The sequence below is a fragment of the Haemaphysalis longicornis genome, unplaced genomic scaffold, assembly GCF_048455015.1.
Source record: "Haemaphysalis longicornis isolate Haplotype H1 unplaced genomic scaffold, Haemaphysalis longicornis Haplotype H1 scaffold_9, whole genome shotgun sequence".
Lineage (NCBI taxonomy): Eukaryota > Metazoa > Arthropoda > Arachnida > Ixodida > Ixodidae > Haemaphysalis > Haemaphysalis longicornis.
In genome coordinates this window covers 97,942,656-97,961,188 of record NW_027526460.1, presented here as the reverse complement: position 1 = coordinate 97,961,188, position 18,533 = coordinate 97,942,656, and the positions used below count along the sequence as shown (strand labels likewise).

The window sequence follows — 18,533 nt, the reverse complement described above, 5'->3', positions numbered from 1 at the left end:
CAGCTTCACGGCAACGTGCGTTGGGCCGTGAAGCTGCACTGCATGTTGTGCCGTTAAGACGACCTCATGTACAACAGTGAGGCCTGCAGCTCAAGTGATAGCTCCAGCGAGAGCAGTGACACTGAGTGAATTTTGACTTTTTGCTTCCAGAGTCAGTGTATTCTACTTGCTAAATATGTGCTTTTTCTGTCTACATAGTGCATGATGTGTTGCTTGAGCAGTAGGTTTGGGGCAGCCTTTCCTGTATCAAATGTGCGGGAAATGCGCGAGGATTTCTTTCTTTTCCGGCGGGCTGAATGTGGGGGTGCAGATTATATGCAGGGGCGGGGATACGCACGAAAATATGGTCATCTTGTACAGGCATTCAAAATGCATTGCGAGGCATTTTCTTTGTTTCGGCCACAGAAGCTGCTATACTCGGTTACAAGCCAAGAACGGCACCACCTCATGTAGTGTATCACTCCGCCAAAGCGCCGGACCCGTGACGTCAGTGCGCGCGCGTTTTGAAAGGGGTTTGCTATGAATGCGTGATATCGTCTGCCTTGTCTCACGCAGTTTGTTCGTCGTCACTGGAGTCGTTTATAAGAATATTAAGTCCAAAAAATCACTGGAATGGCTCACGCCATGTTCAAAATATTCCCAGTAACGCCCTACTTGCGCCGCGCGGAGAAACATCCGGCTACGGTGATAAGGCACAGCGGCAACTTCTGGTGCCGTTCTTAAGTTGTCACCGAGTATAGTCAGTTTTCCTTAATCTCCTCCGAAGCCAGGAGGCATTCGTGGCAGTAGCGATGTCATGGTCATGGGTCATGGCTACGTTTGCTGTCATGGCCATTGACCCTCACTAAACACTTCGGTTGTCTAGCTCAGAAATAGTCAAACAATGGCATCGATGGGGCATTGGAAATGGCCACATGATGGTGGAACGAAGAGCTGAGCGAGACCTTTATCCGGCAAGGGGAGTCGATCAACGGCTTACAGTGACATTTGTGATGATGATGGTGATGATATGCAGATATTGCTGTGCGGTTGAAATCCTTTGAACGTGGTTTTTGGTTTTGTTGCAGGAGCTCTCGGACCTGTATGAGCTGAAGAGGCTAGCCCCCAAGACCCCCGTGCTGTTCATCCGTGCCAACATGCCGGCCACGTCGGAACTGACAGAGTCGGAGCAGCATGCCCGCAGTTTGCGCAATGCTCGGCTCGCGGAGAGACTCCAGCTGACTGGCTGCTACGCCGACAGCGAGAGCAGTGCCAGTGAGGCGACGCAGGCAGCCGACACCCCCATGCAGACAGAGGCAAGCGAGATTTCTCCCGGCTCTCGTCTCCCCTTTTAAGGCGGGAGCTTTACTAGTGGGACCAGTTGGTTGACCGAAAAGCTCTGATAGGATCTTTAAACATGCGGCGTGTGCGTGAAACTGGGCTTCCACCGTGTCAAAACAGTTACTTGAGAATTGCAAAAAGGGGACTGATTCTGTATAAGACAGTACACGCATTGATCATAAAGGAGTACAGTGGTGTACCTTTATCTCATAAACCACGTATACATTGAGATCATTTGTAGATGCATTTACTTAAATCAATGCGCGAAAAATCATCCCATGGGTTCGTTCTTCGTTTGCGATTTGCGTCTCTGAAGGTTTGACTATCAACTGAATGCACTTTCAGCGAAGGTTGAACACATTTTTAGCTTTTTGCACTTCCCTCAACTTTCTTTAGGAAGAGCTGGTAATGTTTTTTCAGAAAGCATTGCATGTTCTTTTTGTAGGCCCACAGGTGAAAGCCATAATGGAAAAGCACTGCTGAAAAGGGGGCATTGAAACTGTTTCTTCTGTGCGCTTCCCTACTGTCCCACCTTCCTTTCGCAATCTTCAAAAGCACTATTAACCAATTGGAAGGTGAGCTGCAGACCAGCTGTGCAAAGCAGGAGCCTTTCCGTAAAGGGCCATTTTGGATCGTGCTAACCGTGGTAGGCGTAGTGCTGCCTGTAGGAAAGCCCCCACGTGGTAGCCACATTGGAAAATAACCACTAAAATGTAATTCTCCCTAGAATTTTAAAAATCCAAGGTAGTCTAAAACCAAAAGTAATCAGCAAGCATTCATTATGGTGCTTTAGCGGTGCTAAATACAAACGTTCAGTCAGTTCGCGTTGCTGTAACATTTTCTTTTTCTTGCATTGTGTTTGTAGTGTTAGTAGTAAAGGTGTACTGCTCTACTGGTGCTGCTTGCCAGCTGTTGTGTAGACCTAAATACTCTGCAATGTGAACTGCAGATGAATGCAGTGTATGGTAGAAATGCATCTTACTGCACTTTGTACAGTAATAGACTTGGCGATGTAGTAAAGACGTCGGTGCCACCTTCTGCTACAGTGGTGTGGTCAAGTATGGGTGCCGTCAGAAGTAACTGGAGCACGGGAGCTGTGGCCGAACCACATAGGAGCGCCGGGTAGCTGCACCGGTGGCAAACGAAAGGGCGGGAACACGCATGCACACCTCCCGATGGCGATAGCCAACCTGTACATCTCAACACTTCTTTTAACCCAGCTTCTAGCGTTATTCATTGCATACTGGTCTCAGCGATGGTGCTGATAGCATACACATCTAAAAATTTAAAAAAAAGAAAACCTGTCACTGCAGATTCCTGTGAGTGCCGCTTCTCCGGCAGATCGTGTGCGCTAAAAGTGTGCCAAAGATGTTGTCAGGTGTCTCTGCTCTCAGTGCCATTGTTGAGACCAGTATGCTGCGAAGAGTGCTCGAAGCCGGATTAAAAGAAGTGTTTTGAGGTGTATAGGTGGGTTATCGGCATCGGTAGGTGTGCATGCATGTTCTCGTCCTTTCGTTTGCCGCTGGTGCAGCTACCCGGCGCTCCTATGCAGTTCGGCCACAGCTCCCGTGCATTACTTCTGACAACACTTGTACATCCTGGTAGGAATGCTGAGTACACCGCCCTGTTCCTCCCCTCTGACCTTGTGTGGGTGCCCCCCTTTGTCTGTGTGTTGTGCTCCCTCAGGAGGCGCCCACCAAGTCCGTGATCACGCTGCCAGTGACTGCCCAGCAGCAGCTGTACAATCTCGGCTACATCTCCAAGCACTTCCTGCCGGAGAAGCGGCCCGACCGGCGGCGGCCCAACCTGCGCTGCGCCAGTGGCTGCGCGGCCAGCTCCGAGCTCATCGAGAACTTCGACGACTTTGCACAGTGAGTAACGGAGTCAGTGGCGTGCAAGGAGTGGCTGCCCACCCGCCGCGGTGGCTCTGTGGCTAAAGCACTGTGCTGTTGAGCACAAGGACACGGGTTCGATTCCCGGCCGCTTTTCTGATGAAGGCGAAGGGCGAAGACGTCCGTGTGCACGAGATTTCGGTGCACGTTAAAGATCCCGAGGTGGTCAAAATTAATCCGCAGCCCTTCACTGCAGCGTGCCTGATCGCCTGTGTAGCGTCGGCGCGTTAAACCCTACAATCAAATCAAGTCAATTTACGATGAAAAACTGGTGGGCGAAACTGGCTGATGAGTGAAATAATTTCTGTTAAAGAATAGGTTTGCGTGAGATTGGGTCACCCTGGCCTGCTTATGTTGTAATTATCTGACAAGAGTATTCGATTTCCAAGTGCACCAATTATTGCTTCTAACTGCTCTCATTCGGCTGGTACAGGGAAAGCCATCTGTCGTTGGCTTTGTGTTGTTAGAAACTGTTCCCTCTTCCCACGTGCACATTCCAGAAACAATATAGGCGAGCTTTGGTATGCAAGACTGCAGCTTCCCATTTGTATTTGTGGTATGCTACTGCAACGCTAGTCTGAACTGTCGGAACCTTGCTCCTTTGTACGCGTTCTGTATTTGGCTTCCTTGCTCTTACTTTCCTGTCTGTGCGTTTCTTTCTCTCTTTCTCTCTCTGCTCGCATTCTGCCTGCTTCTTCAGCCAAGTCAGCAGTAAGTCTACAAAAGAAAACGTTCGTGCTTTGGATGCTAGACTACTAGACTTCACTCCAAGCTTTGCCCACTTGTATATGGAAGACAGTATTGTGCTAATTATCGATCGACCATGTCAAGAAATTTATAGGCATGGAAATGAATAACCTAGTGGCCGAGTCAGTAAGGGGGGGGGATGACTGAAGTTTTCTGTCTGGCTTGCCAGGTGCTGAGGAAAAAACACCTGCATGCTCAGTATAACTGCATCGTAACCAAAATAACTGCGGGATAACCAGGAATGGTCAGGCGCATTGACTTGCTTTTGCATGATACCATAATGCACTTACCATTGCATGTAAATGTAGTTATCAAATTGCATCCTCCTTGTAGTACGCAATTTGGTAACTACCCTTACCCTTTGGTAAGTGTTCATGGTTTTGCTTGCCTTGTGGCTGGTTTTGTGCCATTCTTACACTGTTGCAACATGCTTCAGTGGCAGTATGCAGAAAAAAGAACTCGGGAGCCCATGAATAATTCACGTGGCATCAATCATAGCTTGATTGTGGGGTTTCTGGAATATGGTTTTCTACTACTGCAATCCCACACATCTTTCTTTTGCTGCTGTTCTTGCTGCTTTAATTGTAGCAAAGCATCTTGGTAGGCTGCGTTCTACCTGACAATACAGTGGTCCTCTCAAGACGGTGGCCTTGAAGCACCTGCCTTGTATGGTCCCAGTAGGACTGTGGCTTCTGCAGGGTTATGGTCTTGAAGGACTCTAGTGTCGGGCTCTAGTGTATGACTCTAGTGTATGACTCTAGTGTTGGAGGTCCGTGGTCGTCCCTACTGAAGTGTTATCCAGACTCCACTGCGACCCTGACTGAAGCGGTTCTCCTTCCCTCTCCCCTTGTTGCAGCAACGCGTGCCTGTTTGTGCGGAGTGCCCTGCAGTCGCTGCTGGTGAGTGCGGCCTCTCTGCTGAACACGACCCACCTGCACTGCCTGCGGACGTTCATCCTGACGGCGTTCGACATGACGCGCGACATGATGATCACGCCCAAGCGGCTGGCCTACGCGCGCAAGCAGGAGACCGGCCTGTACCACGCCCTCATGGAGGTGGCCAGCCACAAGCAGGAGGAGATCCGGCAGCTCATCGTCGGCGCCATCGAGGGCATGCGCGCAGAGGTGCTCCAGAGGGCCGCTGACTACCGCTTCGAAGGTACAGCTGCAGAGGACGCTGCTCACATTCACTTGGAGTGATCAGCTTTTTTAATGGGCCCTCGTTTAAATTAAGGGAGGTTACCTCATAAGCCACGTTTTAAATTATGTGTAATCGTTTGCTGTGTGCTACGTTCCGCCTGCAAATTTGATAGCTGCCCTCTTACATTACACCGTGTACGAAGCTGTAGTGGCCTTTGTCTCGGTGTGCGTAAAGTGCCACAGTTTAGTAAGGCTTTTGTTCCCACCATCAGTAGGATCTCCCGAATTGTTGTAAGTGAACACGGTCTTCCCTTTCCCCTTCCAATACTACCAGGGGTGATAGTGGACGAAGGGGAGCAGGCCTCCCCGCCCACGGCCAGCGCCCTGCAGATGTGCACGGCCCAGATTCAGGACCTGGTGCTGGGCATGCTCAATGCCGCCGTGGCTGAGAAGCTCGTCGGCTCTGTCAACTGCCTCCGCGAGAGCTTCGTCGGTGAGTGAGCAGGACCTGTGCTTCATCTGTGGTGTCCCATGGGCTTCTAATGTCATCCGATTCCATTCTTTGGCCCCCCCAAATTTCATCTCATCTCATCTCTCCTCCTGGCTTTTTTTCTTCTCATTGTCACGTGATGATGGGGAGGTGTAGATGGATGCAGGAAAGCCGTTGACAGGTTTAACAGAACACGCATTTAATGCACACACCTGTAAATCCCTAAGGCAAACCACACTAGCTACAAACAGCACCAAACCAATCAACCATCAAACCCCTAACTAAATATCCTGAAATACAATTCACACTAAAAGCAAAACGTCTCCACAATGAAGTTTCTACACAATTCTTTAAAATACACTCATTAACTAACAACACTGTCCTAAGACAAGTGTCTACCACAACTACTTTCTAGTTGTGTCCTACGACGAGTGTCCCTAATGGACTGGCCTACCCCGGTCGTTGGCGCTGAAGTGTCACACCCTTGCGTGGCCGTGATGCGGTGGTAGCTGTTGTCTCTCGCCGTGATGGCAGCGGCGCTGCGCGCGGTCGTCGTGTGGACGGGGTTGGCACTGCGCGTCCTACAGTAGTTCCTCGGTGGTTACCCCCATGGTAGCTGCTGCCACTGGAGGTCCCAGGTAGGTCCTGGAACAAACGTAGCCCTTCGGGGCCGTCGAAGCGATGGTCGGCGGAGCGTGGATGCTGGCTGCAGGTGCCCGACCATCGCCGCTGGGGCCATGAATACGCAGGTTCGCGGTGTGGCCAGGACGCCGCAGCCGATACAAGGTCGGCCCGCACCTGCCCAGGCCTGGTAGGCATAGTCGGTGACCTCGCTGCGTCCCCCTGGCTCGTTCCTTGAAGCTCGCGTGCTCCTCTTGCCTCGTGGTTTCTTGCCTCCCCCCTTCTCCTTGTCTGCCCCGCTTTTAAACCCTCTGGTCTCTACACGGCACACTCTGATTGGCTGTCGGCCTTTTCTTGTCCATATTTGGTATCACGCCGTTTGTCTCCTGCGTGGCGTTCTTTGATTCACGCGAGTAAATACAGTAGTTGTCAAGCTTGCCCAGTCTGAAGGTTCATTTTTGCACTTCGTGCACTCGACAGCTTTTTCAGGGATACTAAGTGTTTTAGCCAGGATGTTTTAGTGATGTTTAGTGTTTTAGTGACGTTTAGTTTGTTTAGGATGTGTTAGCCACTGAAATGTTATGGGCCTACGATGTTTAACCGTGCATTTTGGCTCCTTATCTGTCTCTGACCAGGCACGCTAGAGAGGTGTCTAGCAAGCCTGGAGGGTGTGTGCAAGGAAGACGACTCCATGCAAGCCAGCAATGCTCTAAAGCAGATTCTCAACGCTGCGTACCAGGTGGGTGTTGCCGTTATATGTTCCGTACGTACTGTCGCGCAAACTGGCCGCATGGTTTCAGCGGCATTCGGTGCAGTTGAGAATGCTGCCGAGGCAGCCCACGAGCTGTAGGCCTATTGTTTTGCTTTTTGAACGGTGTACGGCATTTTGATGCTGATGAGGGGTTCTTTCCATCTTGTCGTATAACCAATGTCTTCTCTTCCTTTTCGTTGCCAGGTTGAAGTGACCGTGAAGACCAGCTCGTCGCTTCTCTGGGTCCTCTGGGAAAAAATGAAGCAGGTGAGCACAGTAAAAGCGTTCGCCACCTGGTTTCCTGTAACATTGCGTCACTAGCTTGTGTGTGTAGTTCGCACTTCAAAAATGCACTACAGCCACAATTAGGGGCTGACTTTCGAACCAAGCAGCTTGTTTTCGCAGATCAGTCAGCTTTTGCTTGATAAGTTGAGCAACAACACAAGCTACCCTTGAAAACTTGCTTGTATACCTAGCCAGTAGGGATGAAAATAATTTATTCAGCCCGAACATGTAATGTTAGTATTGAAGGAGCAATATTTCCAGCTGGGACAAAGGAAGGCCCATCTGGGACTGGTGTTTTGGGTACTTGTTCGTTTCAACAGTAGGCTGCTGAAGGAGGGAGGGAGAGGGAGAGAGAGATTCAAGCTAATCACCGAGGATTGGTGGCGGCTCGGCGAAGGCCAGCCATGAATTCTCTAGCTTTGTGTACCAGGGCCTCCTGAATTGCCTGGCTAGAGCTACCAAGCACCTCTTTGAGCTGTGCTCCTCGTGCAAGCTGTACCTGGGACACCCCTCTTAGTGTCTTTCAATACGCTCTAAACTGTCAGGAATGGCACCCCCTAGTCGTTTTTCCCCTAGTACTACTGCAATCGTAAAATTGAACTCTTCATTCATTTTATTTAATAACAGGAGGTTCCCCCTGACAGTTTTCCAACTTGAGGAGCTCCTCCTTTAGTTAATAGTGAAATAAATTGAAACTGAAATCTTTAACACCGTCTCCCTCCCAGCTGGTGCAGACGCTCCCCGGGCGGACGCCCCCCCGGATCGACGCGGAGTGGCGGCAGCGGGTGGCGGCAGACATGCTGGAGTCCCTGAGCGAGTGGCGGCTGGCACGCTGCATCTGCTCGCAGTTCCGGGAACGCCTGCGGGCCTCGCACGAGCACTTCCAGGCGGCCATGCGGCAGCTCGAGGCCGTCCACTCGGGCCGGCTGGAGCGCACCGAGACGCAGCGCATCAAGGTGCGTGCGGCAACCAAGTGTGTGTGACTGGCTGAACAGGGTGATAGTTGGCTAAAAGTTCTGGACCATAGAATGGCACCGGAGGAACCTTGTTTCTTCGTTCCCACTTCAATGACTTCACAATCGCCTAGCCGTTGCCGGCAGAAGCGAAAAATTTCTGGCAGCTTTTGGACGTGAATGGTGTTTCTTCAGGAGGGTGCTCCAGCCAAAGCTGTTGAAACAGGCGACATGAGCAGTGTGAATTCACATGATGCCTGACTGGGTGACACCTTTTGTCAAGGAAAGCCTGGAACTGCATCTAATTTGTCTGGGAATGATTCTTTGATTACTGTTGGCATTTGTAGTCCAGATTGCATGCCTCCACTTTTAGTGGTGATAATTGTAATTAGGTGGCACCATTGGGTGATTTTTTTTTTTTTTTTTTCTGAGTACCTTGCTCAGAACAATCTGTCTTAAACGTTGTTAGCCAGAGTGAAGCAGAATGTTGCAGCATTTTCAGTGATAAATCACTGGAGTGATTGTGGCCAGCTCTTTGATTTGTGCGACCCTAATACTTGCCACCAAAGGAAGAATGATAGGAGTAGAAACAAGCCTAACTTGGTGGACAGTATCCCAGCTCAGATTAAGATACAGGAGTGGAGTTGGCCCCAAGGATGTTGGTTCAAGTCCAAGTCCTGGCGGCCTCTTTTCTGAAGGAAGCAAAAAGCGAAAATGCGCATGTGTGTTCAAGATTTGACGCACTTTGTTCCCCAGATGGTCAAAATTAATCTGGGGCCCTCCACTACGGCAGTTCCGGTGCAGACGCTCCCCGGCTGTGTAGCGTTGGCACGTTAAACCCTACAATCAATCAATCAAGAAGTGGAGTTGGACTAAGCATGTAATGTGGAGAAGTGAGAACTAACAGGGTGGCTTTCAAGAGACAGAACTAAAAATAAAACACCAGTGACTCAATAAAAAGGACAAGGTAGAACATTTTAGTGAGGAACAATGAGAAAGACTGTGCAGGACAGAAGTGGTTGGAAGTCAGTGGGAGGGGCCTCTTCATCAGCCTGTTTTACGTCCACCTCATTGTTTCCTTTGTTACCCTTGGGCCATTAAACTGGTCGCCATCATCACTGATGTCCACTCCAGGACAGTGATGAATCCTTGCCTCGGCGTATCCAGACCAGCTCTCTTCCTTCATTCTATTCCCCAGTGCTTCCCCAGTTCCCCATTTCATTCTCCAATTCCTTCTGTGATGCTCCCTGTGGCGTTTTGGCCTGTGTCCCTTGGAGGCGCACTACATCCAATCCGGGACAATGACGTGGTTTTGCATCGGCATATTCTGGCCGACCCTCTTCCTCCACTCCATTCCCTAATTCCCTGTTTCTTTCCCCAGTTCCGCGCGTCCTTCCCTAACACCTTCCCTGGGGCTCCCCGATGCAGGTGCGCAAGCTGCACGCCCCTCGGCTGGCCCGGTGTGCCCTGGAGAGCACCTCGCTGCGGGACGAGATCCTGCACGGGGTGCCGCAGCTGGGCCGAGAGCTGGGCCGGGGCCAGTACGGGGTGGTGTACGCCAGCGACCCCTGGGGCGGCCGGTCGCCCTGCGCCGTCAAGTCCGTCGTGCCCCCCGACGACAAGCACTGGAACGACCTGGCCATGGAGTTCTTCTACACGCGCAGCGTGCCCGACCACGACCGCATCGTCCAGATCCGCGGCTCGGTCATTGACCACAACTACGCCGGCGGCACCACCCCGGCCGTCCTCTTGGTCATGGACCGCATGCAGCGCGACCTCTACACCGCCCTGCGTGCGGGCCTCGACTGGCCCTCTAGGCTACGGGTGCGTACTTGGCTTGGCTATTGATTGAAGGAACAACATTTTGTCGTAAGACTCACTCATTCATGCTGGTTCTCCTTGATATAGCTTGGCTAATGGAGGAACCATGCTTCCTTCTAAAACTTGTTCTTATATGCCGATTCTCCAGGCTGCGGGTAGGTGTTCGGCTCGGCTTAGCTTGGCTTTTGGAGGTACAGTGCTTCCTTGTAAAATTTTGTTGTGCTGTCTCAGTCGTTTTGTGACATCTTGCATGTTGAGCTGCTGGTAGCACAAGGTCAATCATGCGAATGAAGAGTGTTTGGGAGTTTCAATAACCTTGACCAGCCCTGGCTGCGTCATCGGTTTTGACCATCGGGGCCCAGGCAATAATTTGAACTCCTGGGTGCATATTTAACGAAATCCAAAACAGTTCTAGCGAACGGGACAAGAAAAGACAGCGCCATGTGTTGTCTTTTGCTGTCTTGTTTGTTGCTGTTGCTGGCAGTGCTTGAACAAAAACTGCTGTTCAAGCACCTGTCATTTCATAGAAGTTGGGGGAGCCCTTAGCAAGCTGTGTTGTTGGTCGTATTTGGCAGTACTTTTTACCACAATTTTATAAATTTGCTCTTAGTTTGGGGTTTTATTCCAAGTAAGTACATTTGAATGTGAATTCGAAAGCTAATTGAATGTTGTGACCGCAGTGTCACATCCTTATGCTGCTTTTGGCAAGTCGTAAATTTTTCTGCTGTGCTTTGGTATATGCAGGTCGCTCTGGACGTTGTTCAGGGCATCCGGTTCCTCCACAGCCAGGGCCTTGTGCACAGAGACATCAAGCTCAAGAATGTCCTAGTATGTTCTGCTGCCTTTGTGTAAACATTTATGCATATATTTTCTTGGGAAAGCTGAGAACTCTCCAGAAAATGAAAAAACTCTGCTAACCATGAAGTCAAGGTGAAGTTGGGTTTTTTTTTGGCAAATGACATAGCTCCTCGCTTTTGGATGTGTAATAAATGCTCGTGATAAAATTCTTGCAGCAAGACTCGGAGGGACAAAAAGGGCTCATGTCAACTCGTTTCACCAAGAGAGCATTGAAGGCGTTTTTACTGGGAGCCTTAAGTACAATTAGAAAATTTTGTATATTCATGTGCATATTGGTTCTGAAATAGGCTTCACTAACTTTCTCTGGAAGTTGGTGCTAGGATTGAATGGCCATAATTCAAGGCTGTGGTGGTGTCTCCTTTTATGTGACGGGCTACTGATGGCTCCCGCTGCAAGTCTGTACTGCACCACAAAGCCTGTCGCGAGGTATGCCGCAGGGCATCGTTCTGTCCCCACTTGCATTCACTGCAGAGTAAGGTTGGTACTGACTCAGAAAAAGATTTCACTGTAATATTATCTGTGAGTTAGTGCTAGGATTGAGTAGTTGTGGTAATTGAAGGCTGTGGTAGTATCCCCTTGTGGCAGGCTACTGATGGCTCGCGCCGCCAGTATGTACCGCGAAACCCATCCACAGGTATGCCGCAGGGCATCGTTCTGTGCCCGCTTGCATTTGCCACGCAATGACTCTTCTTTTCTTTGGTGCCTCTTGGGTGGCAGCTGGACCGGGCAAACCGAGCGAAGTTGACTGACCTGGGCTTCTGCAAGCCGGAGGCCATGATGTCGGGCAGCATTGTGGGCACCCCGATTCACATGGCCCCCGAGCTGTTCACGGGCCGCTACGACAACAGCGTGGACACGTACGCCTTCGGTATCCTCTTCTGGTACATCTGCGCAGGGCACGTCAAGCTGCCCTATGTCTTTGAGCAATGCCAGACCAAGGACCAGCTGTGGTCCTGCGTCCGCAAGGGTGCGTCCTCTCCTCCTTCTCTCTTCCTCCCTGCTTCTTTGTTTGGCCACCCACCGCAGTGGCTCAGTGGCTGAGGCGTGATGTTGAGCCCAGGGATGCGAGAGTTCGATTCTGGCCGTAATGGCCACTTTTTATGTGGGGATTAAAAGCAAAAATGCCAGTGTCAAGATTTTGGTACATGTTAGACCCCCAGGTGGTCAAAATTAAGCCTAAGACCTCCACTACACCACCCCGCATAGCCCAGGTATAGATCCGATGCATTAAACCCAAAAAAGCTGAATCTTCTTTTTTGTCTGGCCTGTCTGGATCGCTGTTCTCTTGGCCATCGGTGCAACTGCACATTCGGGTTTGAATGACAAGCCCGTTTCCTTGTACTTTCAGTGTTCAAACAGGATATTGAGGGGACGTACGCGAGGGTTGGCATTTATTGCTTTCCTACGGGAGGGAGTGCCTCGTACTCTGAGACGGCAGCCAAAGCCTGGAACGAAATGGTTTCTTAAGAACACTGCATGCATGTTTTTTCTTACAATGCCAGAGGTTGGGGGTTTTGTTCCGGGCTGCAACCTCAGTAATTCTGAATGAGCGCACAACTGCACGCAATAGCATTTTAACCCGCCGCGGTGGTTCAGTGGCTAAGGCGTTGTGCTGCTGAGCACGAGATCGCGGGTTCGATTCCCGGCCACGGCGGCCGCTTTTCTGATGGAGGCGAAAAGCGAAAACGCCCGTGTGTACGAGATTTCAGCGCACGTTAAAGATCCCCAGGTGGCCTAAATTAATCCGGAGCCCTCCACTACAGCGCGCCTAATCGCCTGACTTGCGTCGGTGCGTTAAACCCTACAATCAATCAATCAACCAAACAGGATATCGAGGGGAAAGTACATGAGGGTTGGCATTTGTTTCCATGCAAGTGGGCATGCCTTGGACTCTGAGACAGCAGCCAAAGCCTAGAAGCAAATGGTTTCTCGAGAAACACTGCATGGATGCTTTTTCTTCCAATGCCTGGGGTTGGGGGTTTTGTTCCGGGCTGCAACCTCAGTAATTCTGTATGAGGTAAAATGCTATTGTGTGCAGTTGTGCGCTATTTGGTGCCTGTCGCAAAAAGCCTCGGTAGCTTTAAACGTACCTGAACCCCTCCGCTGTAGTCCCAGTTTGCAAATATGGTGCATTGAAATTCCCACGAACACATTTCTTTGCATGATATTAGTGCAAACTGCTGAGATGGCAATGATGCACATGTTCCTAATTAAGCCTTGTCAAAATGCAGTTTTTTTAAAGGATGAACCCTTGTGAAATGCAGGTGCCCGTCCCGAGCGTCTGCCCCAGTTTGACGATGCGTGCTGGCGGCTGATGGAGCAGTGCTGGGCGAGCGACCCCCAGAAGCGGCCTCTTCTCGGCGACGTCGAGCTCGTGCTCGAGGCCATCTCGAGTCGGCAGCAGCGGGAGTCGTCCTCTGCCCCCCGAAGCCAGCAGGACGCAGGGGAAGAGCGCCTCTCCGAGAGCCTCAGCGCCAGCCAGCCCGCCAGCAACTACGGCTACCCCTGCCGCCCCATCAAGCCCACCAAGGACAAGTACGAACTGGCCGTCCCGGTCTCCGAACAGCTCAGCGTCAGCACTGAGTGACGATGACCGCGTAGACTGTGTGACTTCGCCTGCCTGCTTGCTCCCTTCTCTGTCTCTAACTATCGCGTCTTGCACCGGTCAAGCAGAAGTGTCGAGACAATGTGACGGAAGCCTGGACGATACTGCGCTCGGTTACGGTGTTCGGACTCTGGTAGTGGCATCCGCACCATCCGGGATGCTGGAAGCTGTCACCCGGCGCGAATGACGGCACTGTAAATGTAACAGAGCCAAACCGTGTGCTAGCCACAGTTGGGGTGGCGGCATGGTTCCTCCCACCCAACTTGTCCTTGAGATGCGTGGGCATTGGCAGTGATCAGTGAGCCACTTTTATCATCCTTGGTTGCTCTCTTTGGTCCCTCAACGATGCCACAAGATGTACCTACTATCTGGTGCAGTGTGCAAGCAAAGGGGGTAGCCGAATGATGCAGACATGTGGGAACGGTACTACGTTCCCATGGGAACGGGAAGGGCTCCTTGAAGAGAAGGGCTCCTTGAAGCTTCGGCATCGGCACTCAACTGTCTGCCACAAACGCACTGAAGCACTGCAGTTTTCAATGGGACCTGCCTTTCTCCCTCTCTCATCACTCATGGAACTGGTCTTGGCTGACCCCTTACTCATCCTTCATTGCTAGTACAGCTGTCTGCTGAGGGATCTTCGCTTTGTCCAAGTTGAGGCGGCAATACTGGAGTTCGGCAATGCCTCAGTCCGAACTAGTTCTTCCCAGCATTGTAGTGCCCCCCCCCCCCCCCTCCTTCATCGTTTAGCTTATCCTTACCTCTATCTGCATACCGGGGTGACGGTTACAGTACAAATGGCCTCGAACAAAACGCGTTCATGGATCCACTCTGCCGCCTCTGCTTTTCACTTGGAAAGACAACTGCACAAATACGTCGGCTTGTTGGTCAGCAGTTGTAGCAAGGGGAGTGGCCAAGCCTGTGATGGCACGACACACCGACAGCTATGTAGCAAAACGAGAAGTGTGCGGAAGGCAGAATGAACAGGTTTTCGGTTGTCGTCAGGAGTTGTGCAAAGCAGCCTCTTTAGAAGAGCTGCAAAGTCGTCAACGCTAGCGCTTGTTCCAATATTTTTTAGTAAAGGAAGTTGCAGAGACTGAGCAAATTTTCTTTCCTTTAGTACAAATGTTACAGTGCTTTAAAAGGAAGAGGGGGGGGGGGATACTGGGTCTGTCGTCCACTTCATTTTGTTTGTACTGTTTCCTTGGCTGACAAACCTACACTGTACGTAAGCTTTAGTTCCAAGCAAGAGTGTGAGGGTTCAATCGCGGCGTTTCTTTCAAATGCTCTCGCAAACTCTTGCTACGCTGTAACAAGGCATGTTGACTCGGACAAACCGTCCCAACACTTCGCTGAGTGCATTTGTTGTACCTGGATGTGCTATCCTAACACCTAGCGCAGTGCATTTGTCTGCCCGTGTTCCTTGTCATCTTCTTCACTTTTGCTGTTTGCGATTGTGGGGGAAAAACAAATCTATAGTGTTCATTTTTTTTCTCTCTCTCCCCACTCTTCATCAGATGGATAAGCACAAAGGGACTTGCTGTGTTGCCCAGCATAACACGCATGCAGCGCTTTGTGGCTTGTGCCGCCGACATCCTTGAACACTGTCGAAATTCTCGCAGCCTGTTCGTAGCGTCCTAACGTCGGAGGTGGAAAAAAAAAAAGAAAAGGTGAAAAATCACAACAAAAAATGGTGCATCCTGCATCCACGTGGTTGGGTTTACGGAGAATGCGGAAACACGAGAATGTTGTCTGCTGCTCTTGGGCTTCCTTTTATTTTTTTATTTTTGCCCGGTGAGAACTCAAAATTGACGGTTGGCATGCTGTGAATGGTTGGGCGTTGCATGTCCGAGCCCTTGGCGGTTTTTAGTATGCCCTACATTGAATGCCGGTGTGTTATGAATGTAAGTATCTGCACTTCAGGGATGCAGACTTCCGTATTACGGAACTTGCACTGTGAACGCACTGCCGCAGCTCTTTTGAGGACTCTGCTAAGGCCTTGCTTTGCTTAGCATGCTTCTTTTGTGCTCGCGAGGCAATGCGCGAAGCATGTTACAGTAAGGAGTGTCACGTTCCCAGATCTTTTTTACGGCGCAGTTTCCGCCGGTTAAGGATGAAGCATGTCGCATGCCCCGAGTGACCACCGCGTCTGATCTGCACGGACTTGTAGACGTGAAATCACATTTAGTTGTGCCCTTCTCCCTCCCTTGTTCACTCTTTGCAGACGAGTACCTCCCAGAGGCGTCGATGCAGTGACCGAAAGTGGGGACTTGTTTATCAAAATCTATCGCCACCACTTGTGTTACTAAGCCCAGCCCTGCATCGTCGTCGTTTGTCAATCTAACGAGCTTTGTCTCGTTTATATTTTTTTATTTTATTTTCCCTTGCTGCGCTGCTTCATTCTTGTTTTTCTTCCACAAACTGACATGAACTTCCCGTGCGGACGAGTGGAAAACGTTCCCTCAACCAACTACTGACCTTGACGAGCGGGCTTGCACGGTTGATGCCTGCTCAGAATGTACAGAGGAGTTTTTACATTTTTGTGTACATAATGTTAATAAAACCGGTTAGTTTAGTTGTGTAAATGTGTTGCGCGTGTTGAGAGTTTTAAGTACTAATGATCTGTGCGAGTGTTTTTTATGGCCCGAAGCGAGATGAGCCTGGTTATACTGATAAAAATATTAATGTTGTCCTGTGCGTGTGTTGTGCACAAAATAAAAGAGTTTAAAATGTGTTGATTTTGGAGTGGAGAGCCTTTCTTTCGGCGATTATGGGAGAACCATAGTTTTGAAGTGCCTGCTTCCTGAAAGGTGAAGAACTAGCCTTTCTGGGGACGTGATGCTTTGGCATCTACTGTGCAAAGCAAAGCACCATGTTGCGTTCAGTTATTCTTTACCATCAGCACCAGAGAATGGTCACAAGTAAACAGAGGTGCACTTACTGTCTAGTTGCATTAGGGTTAAGTTGCACCAATGCTAGTTTTGCTTCGCATGTAACCTCTGTACAAAAATTATGGCTGAAAGTACTGGGAAACTAGTGAAATGCATTTGCTTGTGTTGGTGATTGTATGCCACGATTATCCTAAATTTTGCCTCCAACTGCCACTTTAAAAAATTGACCCACCATAAATGTTTCTACCAAATGGTGGTGTTATAATACTACTGTTATACAAATGATACTTGAGTGCTTGACTGAAGTAGTTTAAGCAGCTTCACCTGATACAATGGACCTAAAGGAGCAAAATCTGCGTGGAGCTTCGTTTCAAACTTTACAACGGCTGCGGAAGCCCACTGAATGGTGCAAGCGGCTTTCGGAGGGAATGTCGTAAGCCAAGTTGAGATGTTTTTGTGGTAAAAAAAAACTCCACCCTCCCTTCGCAGGAACCCCTGTGTAGATGCGACGCATAGGCGGAGCGGCGAAGGGAACGCGTTTTATAGCGCGCATAACGTTGAGGGGACTGCGTAAGCCGGTCCCAGTCGATGACGACGTTGGCGTACTTGTAAAGCGGCGTGGACTCTAGGTGTTTGAGCCAAGCGTGGATGTTGCTTCGCCGGAGAACGGCACACCGGTTATATGCGCAGCGCGCCCGAAGGAGAGGAAACCGCGGAAGAGAGAGTACTACACATGCGCCGGCCCCAGCGCGTCTGCCGCGGCTATGACGCAACACAATCCACTTTAATCCAATCCAATCCAACCCAAGCCAATCAAATCAAATCAAATCAAATCCAATCCAATGCCCCTCGCGAGAGAGTGTTCGTTATCGGAGAGGAGAGGGGGTGAGCGGCGGAGAGCGCAGCTCGCGCGGCGAGGAGAATGGCAGAGGGGTGGACAACGACGACGACGCCGGAGGGACAAGGCGAGTGAATCAGAGGCTCTGCATCTAAAACACTTCCAAGGTAGCCGAACATTTGTCAATAGTGATGAGCGTTCCAGACAGTCAACGAGTGCAACACCAAAAACAATAAAAGTTTACGTGGCTAGCCTTGTGAATCGCGGGTGAACTAATCGTGATGTCGTAGGAAAGTCGTACAGAGCTGTTCAGCACATTTCGTTTAATGACATCCGACACATTTCCGCCAAATTTGTACCAAACCTGCTTAGCGTCAAACAGAAGCTTTGTCATGTTACGTGTATGGAATTCAGACAAGCGAAAGATTACTCGGCCTCTGTGTTATACAGTGAATGGTAATGAACGATGGGTTTTTACAGTCGTTATCCTGGAATGACGTGGCAGTCCATCGCACGGGAAGGCACGTCAAGTCCACACTAATATCAAGTCCATCCTGATCGTCAATGTTCAGGGGTTGTCTGCAAGGAGTTTATGCTTGTGGTACAAGCCATCAATTTCGATTTACCAAGCGTTTTTTTAAGTTTGTAAAGGAGTGCCTTCAGCACAAACAACGAAGCTGGCTTTTACATTCAGACAAAGCACCGCTCTCACATTGCTCATTCTTCAACAGTTCCTGTGCACCAGAAACAATCCGAGCCACCGCACCTGCCCTGTAAGGTTTCACCTTGGCGCCTGTAACTTTCTTTCTTGGTTGAAAAAATGAAACTTAAGGTAAAGAGGCATCTGTTACACACCTGAAGAGAGAGAGAGAGAATTGCTTTATTGAGGTAAGGAGGCCAGATGCCCTGGGGATAGGTAAAAAAATGAAGGAAGCTCATACTTAGCGCCTAAGACTTGAAGGTAGCGAAGCTGGACGCAACAGTAGCGTGTTTCCTGAGCGACCGCAGCTGGATGTTCGTCCTACTCCATCGCACACTGCTCTGCGTGTACGTTGCCTTCCTTCGTCGCGTGCACTTATCACTGCGGTGGCGGCGTTCTTGCCTTGTCCCGCGTGCTTCTCCGTTCCCTCCTCGCCTATCTCTCCCCGCCTCCGGGCACTGCTCCAATCCGGGCGCTTGCGAAAGGGGGTGTGGTTTGACCTCTAGCTCTCAAGGTCAAAACTGGTCACCCCGCGAAGGCTGCCCGAGGTAGTAGACAAAAAAAAATATGGGATAGAGCAGTTCAGCCGATGCTCACTGTTCACACAGTTCTCTGCATATTCATG

The 18,533-nt window shown here is 50.3% G+C and overlaps 1 protein-coding gene across 4 annotated transcripts in view; it reads left to right on the top strand.

Annotated features, from left to right (window-relative positions):
- LOC144152148 (dual serine/threonine and tyrosine protein kinase-like) overlaps positions 1-16,217 on the top strand; it is a 153,310-nt gene extending 137,093 nt beyond the window's left edge. For 3 of the 4 annotated variants that reach the window (XM_077683363.1, XM_077683362.1, XM_077683364.1), the window contains 12 exons: positions 1,068-1,295; positions 3,007-3,191; positions 4,816-5,117; positions 5,433-5,591; positions 6,845-6,948; positions 7,165-7,227; positions 7,971-8,201; positions 9,627-10,022; positions 10,764-10,847; positions 11,595-11,844; positions 13,142-13,412; positions 14,997-16,217. In XM_077683363.1, coding sequence (XP_077539489.1) covers positions 1,068-1,295; positions 3,007-3,191; positions 4,816-5,117; positions 5,433-5,591; positions 6,845-6,948; positions 7,165-7,227; positions 7,971-8,201; positions 9,627-10,022; positions 10,764-10,847; positions 11,595-11,844; positions 13,142-13,412; positions 14,997-15,120 — 2,397 coding nt within the window. In that variant the 3' untranslated portion in view covers positions 15,121-16,217. The remainder of the gene's footprint in view (positions 1-1,067; positions 1,296-3,006; positions 3,192-4,815; positions 5,118-5,432; positions 5,592-6,844; positions 6,949-7,164; positions 7,228-7,970; positions 8,202-9,626; positions 10,023-10,763; positions 10,848-11,594; positions 11,845-13,141; positions 13,413-14,996) is intronic. The other variant, XM_077683361.1, reaches the window with a different exon arrangement.
- The last annotated feature ends 2,316 nt before the right edge of the window (positions 16,218-18,533 follow it).